At 34.4% G+C, this 16,486-nt stretch overlaps 1 protein-coding gene across 4 annotated transcripts in view; it reads left to right on the top strand.

The window, feature by feature from the left end:
• Nucleotides 1–16,486, top strand: part of LOC126175987 (troponin I 3-like) — a 132,122-nt gene that overhangs the window by 44,576 nt on the left and 71,060 nt on the right. For 2 of the 4 annotated variants that reach the window (XM_049923095.1, XM_049923098.1), the window contains one exon: nt 714–814. In XM_049923095.1, coding sequence (XP_049779052.1) covers nt 714–814 — 101 coding nt within the window. Of the gene's footprint in view, nt 1–713; nt 815–2,231; nt 2,333–9,894; nt 9,996–16,486 lie in introns of all 4 variants that reach the window. The other 2 variants (XM_049923097.1, XM_049923096.1) reach the window with 2 other exon arrangements.

The following is a 16,486-nucleotide window of genomic DNA, read 5'->3' as shown; positions in this document are numbered from 1 at the left end:
TTAAACTAAGAACTCATCCAGTCATCACTGAAACCAGTAGATATTTTGGAAGTTTCTCTCTGTGTACACATTTCAGTTTCCCAGCAGTACATTTGAATGTATACTTATACTGGGCCCTGTACACTAGTGGTGCTGGGTCTCAAAGAAGGTGAATGTTTCTCAGTATTCATGTTCACAGTTAAATCAGTGTATCAAAATTATTAAGAGAAAAAGATCATTTCAAAAATTCATTTTAGCATGTATTTTTTAACTATTCGGAGACAAGTGTGGTTGAGTGTTCTTCAGGTATTCACACCTACACCAAACATTTATATATATGAATAAAGATTGTAAATGGCTCTCATTCCCTTAGGTAACATCTCTTCTGTTTCAATTATGATTTACTTTCCTCACTGGGAGGAGTACGGCAGTCGTGCTGTATGCATATATATCTCTACAACAGTTTTCTTTCTCCTAGTCAATTTAAACATTTGGTACTCCATTTGTTACTCAACTTTGATGGTCTAGACCATTAATTGAATATTTCATTATCTCCCACAAGACATTTGTTTTCAGATTTTGCATGGAACACTCCACCTTTTTACTGTTTGTTTACAATTTTCAGTGATCAAAGCGATCATGTAAGTCTTTCTCACCACAAAGACCAATGTCTCTAGAGGTAACATCAGTATCTTAGCACCATACAACTCATTTGTTTCTTCATGTTCCTACAGATACAGTTAAGCGTGTGCTCAAGGATTATCACGCTAGAATCCAGAAGCTGGAAGATGAAAAGTTTGATCTGGAGTATGCAGTTAAAAAGAAAGACTTTGAGGTAGTGAAAAATAACAAACACACAGGCAAAAGTTATTCAGTTTCCATCATTCAGTTATTCATCTTCCAACACTGACTTCCTTAATATTAGTCTTTGTGTTAATACTTTCATTTAATGTGTTTTAACAAAACTTTTTTCTTCATATCCCCCAAAAAATATTGCTCCATTTTACATCCTGCTCTTTTCTAGTATTTCACAGAATTTTCATTTCATAGGAGTGCTCACATTAATGTAAATACTTCTGTAACTATACAACTTATTAATACAAGAATGGTGTAAAATGGCAGTGTAAGCTAGCTTTATACAAATTAAATGCTTTGGTGTTTTTATTCTTAACACAGTAAAGTTTTGATGCTAAAGCTGCATCCTAACATTTACGCTATATGTGTAGTTTTCAGCATCAGTTCTCAGTGTGGAACTCAGAAGTTAAAACTAATTTTGTAAATTCATTTTTCTGCAGATTCTGTAAGTGCATTTCTTCTTCTGTATTTGATTTTGCTTTTTCTGCTGTGCACCCTTTTTTCCTTTTATTTTGTGTTATTACTATTTTTATTTTTAGCCTGAACCTGCAACACATTCAAAATAATGTGCTATAATGTGTTTATTGTTTCATTTTATCATGTATTCCCTTCATTCACAAAAGAGATCCATTCTGTAGAGCGTGTAATCATAATTCTGTAGAGCGTACAATCATAATAGTTGGCAGCAACTTAACTGACCTTTAAAATCAGTATTGCTCTAATGTAGCCACATCTCACTGTCACAAAAGGGGAAAAAATAGAAATCTGCAAGTCTCCACATATGAAGACTTAAAATCTAAAATGTGCACTTCCTTGTAGCAAGAATCTATCTTAGTAGAAACAGCTTATCATTTGTAATGTAAATGTTCATCATTAACCCTGTGTCACAACTGCTTTTTTTATTTGCATACTAACAGAGAAGATCTAATGAACTATTCTGTTATATACATATATATCTCAACAATCAGATGCCACAATTTGCCAACAGCAGTTATTTGTGTAGTTATAGTTTAATATGTGATTTTGTCATGAGAACAGTATTGGATACCTTGGAAGGAATGGTTGTAAGAGAGTGGAACAAATCATGTCTACAGCACGTGAAAAGAAGAGTATGTATAATTATAATATGAGGTACTTGTGTTTCAAAAACACTTGAATGCAATTTTGGGTAACATGTATACAGACCACACAATTAGAACACAATCTTGATTTATTTAACAACAGCCATAACTTAGATTTCATGAGAGCCATAAATTACTACTTCACATTGTCATCATATGCCAGTTAAATATCATAATGAATGCATTAATGTCCCATGTATGTGATGCAACTGTTGTAAAGGCTTGCACAGAAAACTGTAAATCTTTGCCAGTTATATCAGATATTTTGTGTCATAGCAACCCTGAAATCCATCATCAACACTTACCACAAACGCATCGTGAACTTAGAAGGAGAGAAATTAGACCTCGAGTACGAAGTGGCAAAAAAGGACTTAGAGGTGTGTACAGCTCTTATGAAAGCATGAGTGAGATCCAGGAGAAGAATGTTGTGCAGTAGATGATAATGTCAGTTTTGAAATTTAAAGGCAGGAATACACAAAAATAGGATATTAGATGTACATTATTTAACTGAAGACCGAAAAAATACTCAGGGAAACTGTACATAAGGTGAAGAGATTTAATATTTTATTGCAGCTTGCTTGCTGACATTATCATCTTAATTGCTTTTAGGTATGCCTTTCTTTCACACAACAGAACAGTACATGGTGCATTAAACAACAGTAACATATTTTTCTCCTGGATTATACAGATTTTATGCATAAGAGCTGAGCATGGATATCATTAGGTTAAAATGGAATCCATTGCTTCAAATTGTGTATGCAGCACTTTCAGTAGTAAAGATTTGGAGGATCAAAAGGCAAAATCATACCACTTTTTAACAAATTTTGACACCAAGAAATTCATATTCACATTCTGCTACTAAATTATGTACTAAGCTGTTTTTATTCTGATGACAGAAAGCATGAATCAGTCTATTAATCCATTCTATGAGTTCAGTTAGGGCTGTGATTCCACACAAAACATCAGAAATTCTCTTTGGGTATTTATTAACAATGTTAGGAAGCCTTTTTCTGGCCAGTTGGAATGTATTGCTCTGTAGCATCTCTTTGTACCATTAAGATGTGTGTACTAGATCTCATTGTGCCTATGTTAGCACTCTGCTTCTTTCTTTTATAATTCATCAACTTTCTAAGATTTGAAGAACAAAATACAGTTCACTGTTTTCTTTCCTATATCATCTCAGTACTAATCTCAGATCAACCAATGGATTGTCATAGTGCATGCCAAGAAACTGCTGTTTCCTGTCACTTTATATTTTAGACATCCAAAATTTTTTTAATTGTATAGTTAGAGTCCACTAAGTATCATTATAAGCAGCACCTACAGTTTTTCAAATTACCCAAGAAAAACAATCTTCCATACATAAGTAATTTGTGACAATTGCTTGGCTTAAACAATTTCATATTTACAGTGAAACTGGAAAGTGATAATATGTCTAAGTGATTTTCAACACAGTTAAATGCTGGGTAGCAGACTCTTATTGAATCAGAGTTAATGCAAAAACCACTGACAGCACTGAAGTCAGTAAGGAGTATCCACACCAGTGAAATATAGGCTATAAAATATACAAAGGCATAGAAGCAAAAATTTGTTATTAAAATACTAATACACCAAAGCTAAATTAAATTCTTCATAAATATTTTATGGAATTAATATTTTTACAAAAACATTTGCACTTTTCAAATTTAATGCATAAAATTTTTCATGAAAAACATTTACTCTATTTGGCGCTAAGTAGAGCATATGCCATTTTTAACATTCAGTTACCTTTTTTAATTAAACACAGAATTTAAGGCTTAAAATTGCAGATTATATTAGTGAAGAACAAAGACAAAAATACATAATGCTGAATGTGGAACACATGAGATATTGTTGACATACGTAAGAAGTATAAGCTACCCTCAGTACAAAGGTTGGTTTGAACATAACAGTGCTTTATTAAGCATGGTCTTGTGGAATGTGGAACATACTTGCTTTGATTAGGCCTTAAACTGACAGCCAGTTACATATGGGCCTACACATGGACTCAAAATCATGATGCACCTTGGTATTTTTCACATATACAAATTATTGCCATAGCAACATAGTCCATCCTGGACTTTCCATTCTTTAATTATTGCCATAGGGGAGAGGAGTGATAAGTGACAGAAAGAATCCTAGAACTCGCTGAGTGTTCAATCGTGGACCTTCAGATTTGCGTCTGACACTTACCGACAATGGAATTGAGCCACACAAACATACAAAATTATGGATCTCTCTTTGACCCTTTTACTCATATTTCCTGTTCTAGTTCCATTACTTCTCCAGACATTTGAACTCAAAGTCATAGTGGTGGTGGCGACATTTATTCCAGAATCTCTGGGTTAGTGTCACGTACTATATCACATTTTTTCCCAATCTTAACTCATCTTTTACAGTTTTGATAACAAGTGTTTTCCTCATTATTCATGAAATGCCTTGTTTTTGAGTCTTCATCAAGTCTTATTGCCTGATTTCTGCTTCTCTCTGATGTTAGCAACAAACAGAGTTAGTCCTATCTACAGTCTGCATTGGTTGTAGTAATCTGGTTGCAATATAATATGTGATTATTACAAACTACTAGGAGAATCATATATTAAGAGTGAGACACTACAAAAAATTTTGTCTTTTGGTCCCACCGTATTCAGCTGTAGGCAAGATTTATAGTATCAGTATAGCTGTTAAAATGCTTAGGCATTAGTGAGCATTACTGACAGATTTGCTTAATGACATAGTTGCAGCTAATGTTAAATAAACTATTTTATAAATGCTTATTTATTGCAGATTATTCTTAAGTTTTAACATAGTAATGGCTGCTAGTTACACACTTTGTTTCATTATTTTGATCAGTAATGTGTAGTTTCACATTTATAGTGTATTATTCATTATTTTAATTTTTTGTTGATATTATCACTACATGTTCCAGGCTTTTAAATATTTTGAATTATTCACTATTCAAATAGAGTCAGCCTTTAGAATAGTTATTTTTTTACGAGTGACTGACATGTCACACATACCAAAACATATATCTTTTTTCTTTTACTCTAATATCACTTTTGAGACATTTTTACTTAACTGTCCCTCAGACCTGTTTGGAATAGAGGTGTACATGAAAAACTGTAATGTGTTAGCACACTAAAAAAGTTACCAGTTGTTAAAAGTTCTGTATTTACATGCGGTGTTACATATCAGTGAAGATTTAGGAAGAAATATAAGATTTTGTATTCTGAACATACTCTAAAGGAACAATGCATGTTAATTCACTTTCCAGTAGTGTCTACTCTTTTATAATTGTCCAGTATCCATGCATAATTTTACTATTTCTCCTGTTAACGTAGTTCATGTTCCATGGCAGTAAAGAATGGTCTTGTTTTACTTTCATGCATAAATTATGCAGTCATAAATGATGTTTCTGAGTGCTCTATTTCCATTTCAATATCACTAGGCTATGGTTTCTTTCTCTATTCACTCCTGCTCACATGCTTTCTAAGAATGAAATTTGGTGAAGCAGTTCTCAATTTCATTATAGTTCATTTGCAAAAGTGAAAATAAGTATTCCGACAAACACATATAAAACAAATCTGATCTTGTATTACAATTTTGTGTCTCTTTACTGCATTGGAAAGTATGCTTAATTGTTGGTGAAATGTTATTATGCACTATAGAAACTTCTACCTAAGTTCTGTTCATTGTCTGACTATAAACTATTATTAATAACGAAGACCATATTTACTTGTAGAAGTAAAAAAAAAAGTTTCATTCAAAGTGTGTACACTCTTTTTGGCATTCCATGGCATTAGAAAACCTTTTTTGTAGAATTATTAATGTAAACAACATGAAAGTGAAACATTGGGCCTTCTAGGTACAGAAAGTCTACTGTACTTATCTGTTTAGTTATGAATTCAGTAAAAAGTTATGGACTACATAACAAATTATACCATTTAAAGTCTGAGCATCAAAGACTGAAAAAACACGCACTGTGAAAACATTAGTTTCCTTCAGATTTTGTATAAGTAGCTGTGTCTGGTGGAAGTATGAATAAGTTGCAGTAACATAATGTTTCAAAGTCTAAACTAAGGATTATAATCAGTCATTGAGGCATTTGAAAATTTTAAGTGACATTATTCTGTTGTAACTGCTTTACCTGTAGTTTGGTTTCATAATGGATTGTTGACCCATATACTGTGTGCTTGTTTACTTCATAAGTGCATTACTGCAACTGGTGAGTATAGTGATAACCATCCTGTAAAAGACCCTGAAGATTAGAAATGGTAGTTAATATCCAAATGCTGTGTTTCTCCTTATTTTACTGTTGTTTATGACCCTTTGGGTTGCTTGTATATTAATTAATTACAATTTCCATGTTGCTTGAGCAAATATGTAGAAATATAGATCATCTGTTTAACCAAAGTAGTGATTGCCCCCATGATATGCAGTTTGATTCAGAAACAAAAATCCCCTTAGTCATCTATGTGACATCATCCTAGCCCTGACATGTTTACCTGTACCTATTGTGAATAATGCTTTTCTAATGTAGTGAACTGGAATTTTATTTATTTCAGATATATGTGATCATACAAGTGCCTTAAAATTACATGCTTTGGATTTGTGCAGATTTATCCATGTTCCAGTGAACTTTCCCATATTTTGTGTAATATATGTTATCTGTGTAATTCAGCTATTTAATGGTGTAATACCACCTGTAGATATACATTTTGTCTGTATTCCATAGTAGTAAATGTCCTGCTATGTATACTCCACTGCAAAGAGAACCTGCTCTCTCTCTCTTTTACATGTCATGTAAGAGTTACAAACTTGACACATTTGGAAACTCTGTGCAGTATCTAATGACTCAATAAAACCATTCAAATGTTGTTGATGCTGTTGCCTTCATTTACAAATAAGAAACAACATTCACATTTATACATAGTGAAGCTCTCAAACACTCATTTTATTAAAACAGTAGAGCAGTCACAAGTCACTTCTAATGAAAAGTTATATGTGATTTATGCATAAGCTTAATTTCTAACAGCCACTGCTCCCCTGCAAGAATGCCTGTGCTAGCATTCATTTTATTGTTGACAATATCTGGCATATCTGTTCAACTCTGTTCTCTTTCTTACATGAAATAAATATTTTCATAAATATGATCAAAAGATGATACTTATTGTAGTGCAACATCCAATTTGAGGTTTTTTGTTGAGATCGTGTTTCGTAAAATTTCAGCAATGCTCACTTGCTCAACTTTTTCTGTTCTTCAGTTTAATGTGAATGACATTAATGTTTTTATCATTTAGTAATGTAAAAGACAATTTCTGATCATCTCAATTGTACTGAGTTGGGGCACAAATTAACATAAGCATGTAGTTATTTACATATTTTTACACATTTTTTGTCAGCAGCTTTTCCTCAAAACTGATAAGTCATATGAAATGTTATTACAACACATGGTACCATCTTTAGATTGTAGTCACTGATTAGCATCATTTATTGGCTTAAGGTATGTGTAATACACTGAAAATGTCAGCATTCCTTTAAATAAATCTCATATGTCATTTGCTAGATGTTCACATGTAACAATGTCCATTGATCCACACTTTTAATGTATGTCATACTTTTCAAAAACTAAAATAACGAAAGAACCTGAAAATTGAACATTGCTGTTTGGCACTGGATGATGTACCCATGCACCTGTGATTTATAACTTAACAAATGCCATTACACAGGAGACATGCAACTATTCAAGTCTGGCAATAAAGATAAAAAAACTCAAGGCAATACAGCAGCAACAACAGGAAGGCAAAAGATAAATGAATGTAAAAGAGAGATCTATTTTTATTCTTCTATTTGTTAAATTATCCTTGTAGATTAGTGCAATGTTCTGTGTGTCCCATCTATAGAATTGACCTATTGTGTATGAGAATCTGAGACTATTGCTAATGGAAAAGAGAATTGTAGATTGTGTTCCTCCAGATGGAAAATTTTTTGGTCAAGATACATTATTTGTTATTGCATGTTTTGGCTATACAAGAAAAGTTAAATTGCAAAAGAAATTCATAGTTTAAAATTTAAAATAATGTCTTCCCTTAGGCAGGCACAGCTAGTACAGGCTACTTGCCAGATGGCCCTACTGTACACATTCTGTGCATGCATACCCCCATGCGCTAGATCAGAGCAGTAATTATGGGCCTGCTCTTTGTCATGAGGACTTGGATGAGCTATCTAAACATACTGAAAGCACAGTCACATTCAGGATGTCTTTTTAAGGAATGGATCTTGCAATGACGTGTTGTTCACTTCAAGGGCAATCAGTTTTGTGTGGTCATGTACTGCCAGTAGCAGCTCCAGCATAACCATGTCAAACACTCGAGAACACCTGGGCACTCTTTTGTGAGTAACATTGGTACAGAAATATTGAACATTTTCATTAAACATTCATTTGTATGTTGAGAGTGGTGGAGATAAAATTTGCAGAATTACAATGTTAAGAAGACATTTATCATTTCTAGACAAACAGAAAAAGAATCATGAAAGATGATTCTCAGATCTCTAGGAGTTGTATACTCTTGTCTTTGCTGTAAGTAAAAGTTCTCACTGAAATCAGTTACGTTACAAAACATTATGCAATTCTCGTTCCATACGTGATAGTCCAGTAATAGTGGCCCTTCGCTTTGTAGACACCTTATAAATCTGTGTGTGTTTTTGTTTGCTTTTAGCTGAACTCGTGAGCGTTTGCAAAATGTACTACGACAGACTAATGAAACTTGCAAGTGATGCATACGATCTTGAAATATTTATAAATTTCAAAGATAAGGAGGTAATTCAAGCCCAAAGTTTTTATTCAAAATTAGTTTTCAGCTTATTTCTTCTTCCAGACTCATATTTTATTTTATATTCTTCTGACAAGTTAACGAATTTCCTCTATTTCTGTTTATATATTCATAACTTTTAATTGATTTTCAATACTGCACGATTTATTTTACGTTTGCAAATCTAAAATAAGAAGGTTTTTTTTTTTTAAATTTAGTCGCAACTGCAATTAATTTGATAACAAAATGGGTTTTCCTGTAGCATATGAATATGTTACAGAACCTAATTGCACTGTGTGGATAAGAGGTAAAGCTTTGAACATATACAAGGAAATTACTGATCCTTCCATGCTGTGCAGTTTAATACATCACAGTAATTTTTACTCTCATTCAGAGTTCTTTACATGAAGGTGAAGTGTAATTTCCATTGTTCTCTTTTAATGTTCAGAGCTTCATCTCCTAGATGTTCAAACTGTATTTCAGTTACAGAATTCTGATAATTTGAAAATAACAATACATAACAAACATGAAATTGGTAAGTCTGTTTTTTTTAATATGATTTGTTTGCTTAATCATAATAAGCTCTTTTTAAGTGGTCATCATGAGGAAAGATCATATAAAACATGATGAGGCATACCTCATTTTTATGTGATCGTTCCTTTTGCAATACACTTTAACAAGGTCATGTTTCAAGTTTATGTTGACTGCCAGAATACATGGGCAGCTTTTAATTATTATATATTTGTCATTTTTATTTTCTAAAATTTATTTTATTCACTGGAGCATATGTTTCGGTCATACTGTGTAGACCAGTGTTGTTATCAAAGTTTAAAATTTTTAATACAGTATACACATTCTACAATTACATTATTACAAAACACTTTATTATACAAAAACATGAAGTCTGGAGTTCTTGGACATACATGAGAGGCTTCTGGCCATGCACACCAATGAGTGTCTGTTTCCTGTTTCCAAAATTATTTACAGAGTCTGGAGAGTATTCTAGGATATATGAAATGTACTTTTCATCCTGTAGCCTCTTAGCTCTCCCACTATAAGCGTCACATAGAAATAACACCTGTTAAACTGTAATTGCTAATTTGATTTTCTAGCACAACTCAAGGCTATCGTGAAGGAGTATTATGATCGTGTTTATCTGTGCGAAAGTCAGAAATGGGATTTGGAACGTGAAATTCGAAGTAAAGATTATGAGGTATGATGGCAAAGCTTGTACATGTATTTTTAGAAAAGGAATAAAAAGAAATCCCCTTAGAAAATTGGGATGTTGAATACTTCTTGAAGAGTGAAGTGAAACAAAGCCTTAGAAACAGTTTCCTTTTTCATTTGTTGTTGTTGTTATAATTATTGCTACTGCTGTTACTATTGTTCCAATCACAGAAGCCATTTGACCATCATGCATGAATTTTCACCTTCTACAGATTCATGCAAATAATTGGACTGATCAGTGAAGCCAAAATCACTTTATAAAGCAGAATTAATTAAATAAGTCAAACATAAAAAGGGTAGGATTAATTAAAATTACATTTGTTATTCACTAGAGCACATAGTGTAATCATTGTTAAATTGCAGCTGAATGCAGTGTCAAATTATGCCAACAGATGAAGAGCAGTTAGGAGATTCCTTATAGGCTGCACATTAATACTAAAGACAACTAACAGGCTTAAATAAACACCCAATGAAAAACAAAAATTAATGTTTATTAATCATGTTCACACTTTATATAATGAAACTTGTAAATTCTGTTCTGGTATTATTTGAAAAAGAAGGCATCTGATATAGTTTTGAAGAGTTCTTGCATAAGAAAGACAGGATAAATAGTTAAGACTACATGAATAGCTGACTAATCATGTAGGCTAATTCTTTCTTTTGTTTATCAGTGAATTTGAGGTGCGATTAGAAACATATTCAAATTAATATAGAATTTTGGACATGTATCAAATGTCATTGATAGGAATTAAAAAAAACATCCATTATGATGATAATAAAGTGAGATTAAGAATAGAGTAGAATGGATATTTTTTTAAAGTAATAGAATGTGAGAAAATATGTATCTCATGCTGGTGACAGCAGAAAGGAGAAGTTTTCCAAAGAGTTTGGAACTCATGTGACAGAGCAGTGTGAAAATACTGCTGATATGTAGGGACCAAAGGATTGAAGTTTTTTTATTTAGTCTCAGATAATGAAACTTAAGTAAGACAGAATAATTTTGAAGATAATTTCAGTCTAGCTTTCACAAAATAATAGAAATTACAAGAATGAAACACACAGTATATTTGTAGTTGACTACCTTATATGTCCTTCCCCATGAACCATGGACCTTGTCGTTGGTGGGGAGGCTTGCGTGCCTCAGCAATACAGATGGCCGTACCATAGGTGCAACCACAATGGAGGGGTATCTGTTGAGAGGCCAGACAAACGTGTGGTTCCTGAAGAGGGGCAACAGCCTTTTCAGTAGTTGCAGGGACAACAGTCTGGAAGATTGACTGACCTGGCCTTGCAACATTAACCAAAATGGCCTTGCTGTGCTGGTACTGCAAACGGCTGAAAGCAAGGGGAAACTACGGCCATAATTTTTCCCGAGGGCATGCAGCTTTACTGTATGGATAAATGATGATGGAGTCCTCTTGGGTAAAATATTACGGAAGTAAAATAGTGCCCCATTTGGATCTCCGGGTGGGGACTACCCAAGAGGACGTCGTTATCAGGAAAAAGAAAACTGGCGTTCTATGGATTGGAGCATGGAACGTCAGATCCCTTAACCGGGCAGGTAGATTAGAAAATTTAAAAAGGGAAATGGATAGGTTAAAGTTAGATATATTGGGAATTAGCGAAATTCAGCGGTAGGAGGAACAAGACTTTTGGTCAGGTGAATACGGGGTTATAAACACAAAATCAAATAGGGGTAATGCAGGAGTAGGTTTAATAATGAATAAAAAAATAGGTTTGCGGGTAAGCTACTACAAACAGCATAGTGATCGCATTATTGTGGCCAAGATAGACATGAAGCCCACACCTACTACAGTAGTACAAGTTGATATGCCAACTAGCTCTGCAGATGATGAAGAAATGTATGATGAGATGAAAGAAATTATTCAGGTAGTGAAGGGAGACAAAAATTTAATGGTCATGGGTGACTGGAATTCGAGAGTAGGAAAAGGGAGAGAAGGAAACATAGTAGGTGAATATGGATTGGGGCTAAGAAATGAAAGAGGAAGCCATCTGGTAGAGTTTTGCACTGAGCATAACTTAATCATAGCTAACACTTGGTTCAAGAATCATGAAAGAAGGTTGTATACATGGAAGAAGCCTGGAGATACTAGAAGGTATCAGATAGATTATATAATGGTAAGACAGAGATTTAGGAACCAGGTTTTAAATTGTAAGACATTTCCAGGGGCAGATGTGGACTCTGACCACAATCTATTGGTTATGAAGTGTAGATTAAAACTGAAGAAACTGCAAAAAGGTGGGAATTTAAGAAGATGGGACATGGATAAACTGAAAGAACCAGAGGTTGTACAGAGTTTCAGGGAGAGCATAAGGGAACAATTGACAGGAATGGGAGAAAGAAGTACAGTAAAAGAAGAATGGGTAGCTCTGAGGGATGAAGTAGTGAAGGCAGCAGAGGATCAAGTAGGTAAAAAGATGAGGGCTAGTAGAACTCCTTGGGTAACAGAAGAAATATTGAACTTAATTGATGAAAGGAGAAAATATAAAAATACAGTAAATGAAGCAGGTAAAAAGGAATACAGACGTCTCAAAAATGAGATCAACAGGAAGTGCAAAATGGCTAAGCAGGGATGGCTAGAGGACAAATGTAAGGACGTAGAGGCTTACCTCACTAGGGGTAAGATAGATACTGCCTACAGGAAAATTAAAGAGACCTTTGGAGAAAAGAGAACCACTTGAATGAATATCAAGAGCTCAGATGGAAACCCAGTTCTAAGCAGAAAGGTGGAAGGAGCATATAGAGGGTCTATACAAGGGCGATGTACTTGAGGACAATATTATGGAAATGGAAGAGGATGTAGATGAAGATGAAATGGGAGATATGATACTGCGTGAAGAGTTTGACAGAGCACTGAAAGACCTGAGTCGAAACAAGGCCCCGGGAGTAGACAACATTCCATTAGAACTACTGATGGCCTTGGGAGAGCCAGTCCTGACAAAACTCTACCATCTGGTGAGCAAGATGTATGAGACAGGCGAAATACCCTCAGACTTCAAGAAGAATATAATAATTCCAATCCCAAAGAAAGCAGGTGTTGACAGATGTGAAAATTACCGAACTATCAGTTTAATAAGTCACAGCTGCAAAATACTAACACAAATTATTTACAGATGAATGGAAAAACTGCTAGAAGCCGACCTCGGGGAAGATCAGTTTGGATTCCGTAGAAATGTTGGAACACGTGAGGCAGTACTGACCTTACGACTTATCTTAGAAGAAAGATTAAGGAAAGGAAAACCTATGTTTCTTGCATTTGTAGACTTAGAGAAAGCTTTTGACAATGTTGATTGGAATACTCTCTTTCAAATTCTAAAGGTGGCAGGGGTAAAATACTGGGCGCGAAAGGCTATTTACAATTTGTACAGAAACCAGATGGCAGTTATAATAGTTGAGGGGCATGAAAGGGAAGAAGTGGTTGGGAAGGGAGTGAGACAGGGCTGCAGCCTCTCCCCGATGTTATTCAATCTGTATATTGAGCAAGCAGTAAAGGAAACAAAAGAAAAATTTGGAGTAGGTATTAAAATCCATGGAGAAGAAATAAAAACTTTGAGGTTTGCCGATGACATTGTAATTCTATCAGAGACAGCAAAGGACTTGGAACAGCAGTTGAATGGAATGGACAGTGTCTTGAAAGGAGGATATAAGATGAACATCAACAAAAGCAAAATCAGGATAATGGAATGTGGTCGACTTAAGACGGGTGATGCTGAGGGAATTAGATTAGGAAATGAGACACTTAAAGCAGTAAAGGAGTTTTGCTATTTGGGGAGCAAAATAACTGATGATGGTCAAAGTAGAGAAGATATAAAATGTAGACTGGCAATGGCAAGGAAAGCGTTTCTGAAGAAGACAAATTTGTTAACATCGAGTATAGATTTAAGTGTCAGGAAGTCATTTCTGAAAGTATTTGTATGGAAGTGAAACATGGACAATAAATAGTTTGGACAAGAAGAGAATAGAAGCTTTTGAAATGTGGTGCTACAGAAGAATGCTGAAGATTAGATGGGTAGAGCACATAACAAATGTTGAAGTATTGAATAGAATTGGGGAGAAGAGGAGTATGTGGCACAACTTGACAAAAAGAAGGGACCGGTTAGTAGGACATGTTCTGAGGCATCAAGGGATCACAAATTTAGCATTGGAGGGCAGCATGGAGGGTAAAAATCGTAGAGGGAGTCCACTAAGCAGATTCAGAAGGATGTGGGTTGCAGTAAATACTGGGAGATGAAGAAGCTTGCACAGGATAGGGTAGCATGGAGAGCTGCATCAAACCAGTCTCAGGACTGAAGACCACAACAACAACAACAACCTCATATGTTTTACACACTTTTGTCTTCTGCAAACTAATATGCCAATAAATGACAGTGTTTGACTGGAAATTAACTAGTATTAAAACTTACCACAGTGATGTTAATAGAAATATGAAAATAGGTTGTGTTACATCAAATTCAATGTAGGCAGCAGTGTCCACCAACTTTTTGAAATACCCAAGATACAATCCACAGCTTCTTGCAAGAATCCATTTAGAACAATTCATAAAACATCTCGCATCCACTCCTCCATGCAGTTTGCACAATTTTTCCAGTACACATTTACTTTTACCCAGCCCCTGTCCTCTTAAGGTAATCATTGCACCAACGAACATCCTATGAACTTTGCATCCAATGAGACACATTTGGGAGGCATGTGGTCTTGCAGCACAGTGTGGTTCGTCATTAAAGTTTTCCCAGTCAAATAAGAGGGATTACGCAAGCCATTTTCCTTCTGAAGACAACAACTAGCATTCATGATGTCATGTACCAGATATTGGCAGATTGCTATAAAGGCTGTCATTTCACACAAGATGCTCATTTTGGAATGGTTTGTTCCTTTTCTACCATTATCTTAGGAGTCTGTTTGGACCTGCAGTGGCTGATGTATCTCTTTATAAAATCAACGAAATAGTGAAGAGCCCAATTGGACCACAGACTGTTTCCAAACACATGTTTCCCATTCTCATACTAGTTCAACATCAAATACATGAACTCCATGCTGTGAGTTCAATTCGTGTGTGTAAGTTCCTGTGCATCTGGTGTCCTCTCTCATATATAGCATAATGTATCAGGGTATGGGGAAAGGAGGGCAGGGGGACAACAAACTTTGTTTTCTTTGGACCATAATGTCAACATATGGACACATCCCCATGCATTCCTCATTGGTGGCGAACTTGGAAAGGCAGTTTCTGCTGTATAGGGTGTATTGTTGCTGTCTTCTCCTCAGACACGCATGCCTTTTTATTCATGGTACAAAAGGAGAGAAACAAGAATTGACAAATTTTTAAAATCTTGTTTAATAGTCTATATACACACAAAAATTTATTCAGATTTCAGAAATGTTAGATGAACTATAATGTGATTTAATATCCATTTGATTTCCAGACACCTGGTAAATGTACTGCTTCATTCAGTCCAGTTTCTTATGTGTCCATGCCATTTCCTGTTTATTCAAACACATTTCAAGACCTGTTTCAATAGTGAATGACTTCTTTTCAGGCCTCTATAAAAATATGGAATAGTATCTCGTCATCAGAAATCAGCTACGCCACTGTCCAAAAATATCTGTGTAGTGAGATGCTGTATTTAGCTGTCACACATAATGCCATGTCAGAAAGTATTTATGTAATGTGATGCTGCATTTGGCTGCCACACATAAAAGGACTGAACAATATTCTTTTGCTAATAACTAATTCACATGAAGAATTTTAGTGCAAATAGTACTGTAACTTAATTTCCTCTAAATGCACAATTAAAACAGGAAATGAGTAGCTCAGCTAGAAATCAATATTTTCTGCACTAAAGATAAAGTTATTGATATTATGAATACAAAATCATACATTAGTCTCTTTCCAATAAAATATAAAACAGAGAAAATAATCAACTGCAGTCTGGACATAAGCTTATTCTCTTTATTAAAAATCATATGAATGTAGCACTCAAATTATGCTATTAGTGTTTGTATAAAGTTTTCTTTGGTATAATGACACAGTGAATAGTAACACTTTCCCAGTGGAGTGACTGCTGTCTTCTTCTTTAGTTATTTCATCTCAATGTCATTAGTTAACTGAAGGAGATTGCTGTAATAATAGCCAAAACACTGAAAATGTTTCATGTTTTTATTTTGTGCTTTATCTAAGAAAACTTTATATATATTTTGACACTAGCGATCAGCCCACACTTCTATGATACTTTGTTTTGGACAAAAAAGCACCATCAATTTTAATAAATGGGACTCATTAAAATTTCCATAATATATCATTCAGATTATATGAATCATTAAAATTGGCTTCATAAGAAAATGTTATAAATTTCCAATGCATTATTTACTAAATTCCAGAGCTTCTAATTTATATAAAATACAGAAATTCTTTATAATAATGGAAAATTGAGGATGGAATTTTTAAAAATTTGAATTTG

This window comes from Schistocerca cancellata, chromosome 3, assembly GCF_023864275.1.
Source record: "Schistocerca cancellata isolate TAMUIC-IGC-003103 chromosome 3, iqSchCanc2.1, whole genome shotgun sequence".
Lineage (NCBI taxonomy): Eukaryota > Metazoa > Arthropoda > Insecta > Orthoptera > Acrididae > Schistocerca > Schistocerca cancellata.
The sequence above is the reverse complement of the archived record's forward strand: the minus strand, read 5'-3'. Positions and strand labels throughout refer to the sequence as shown.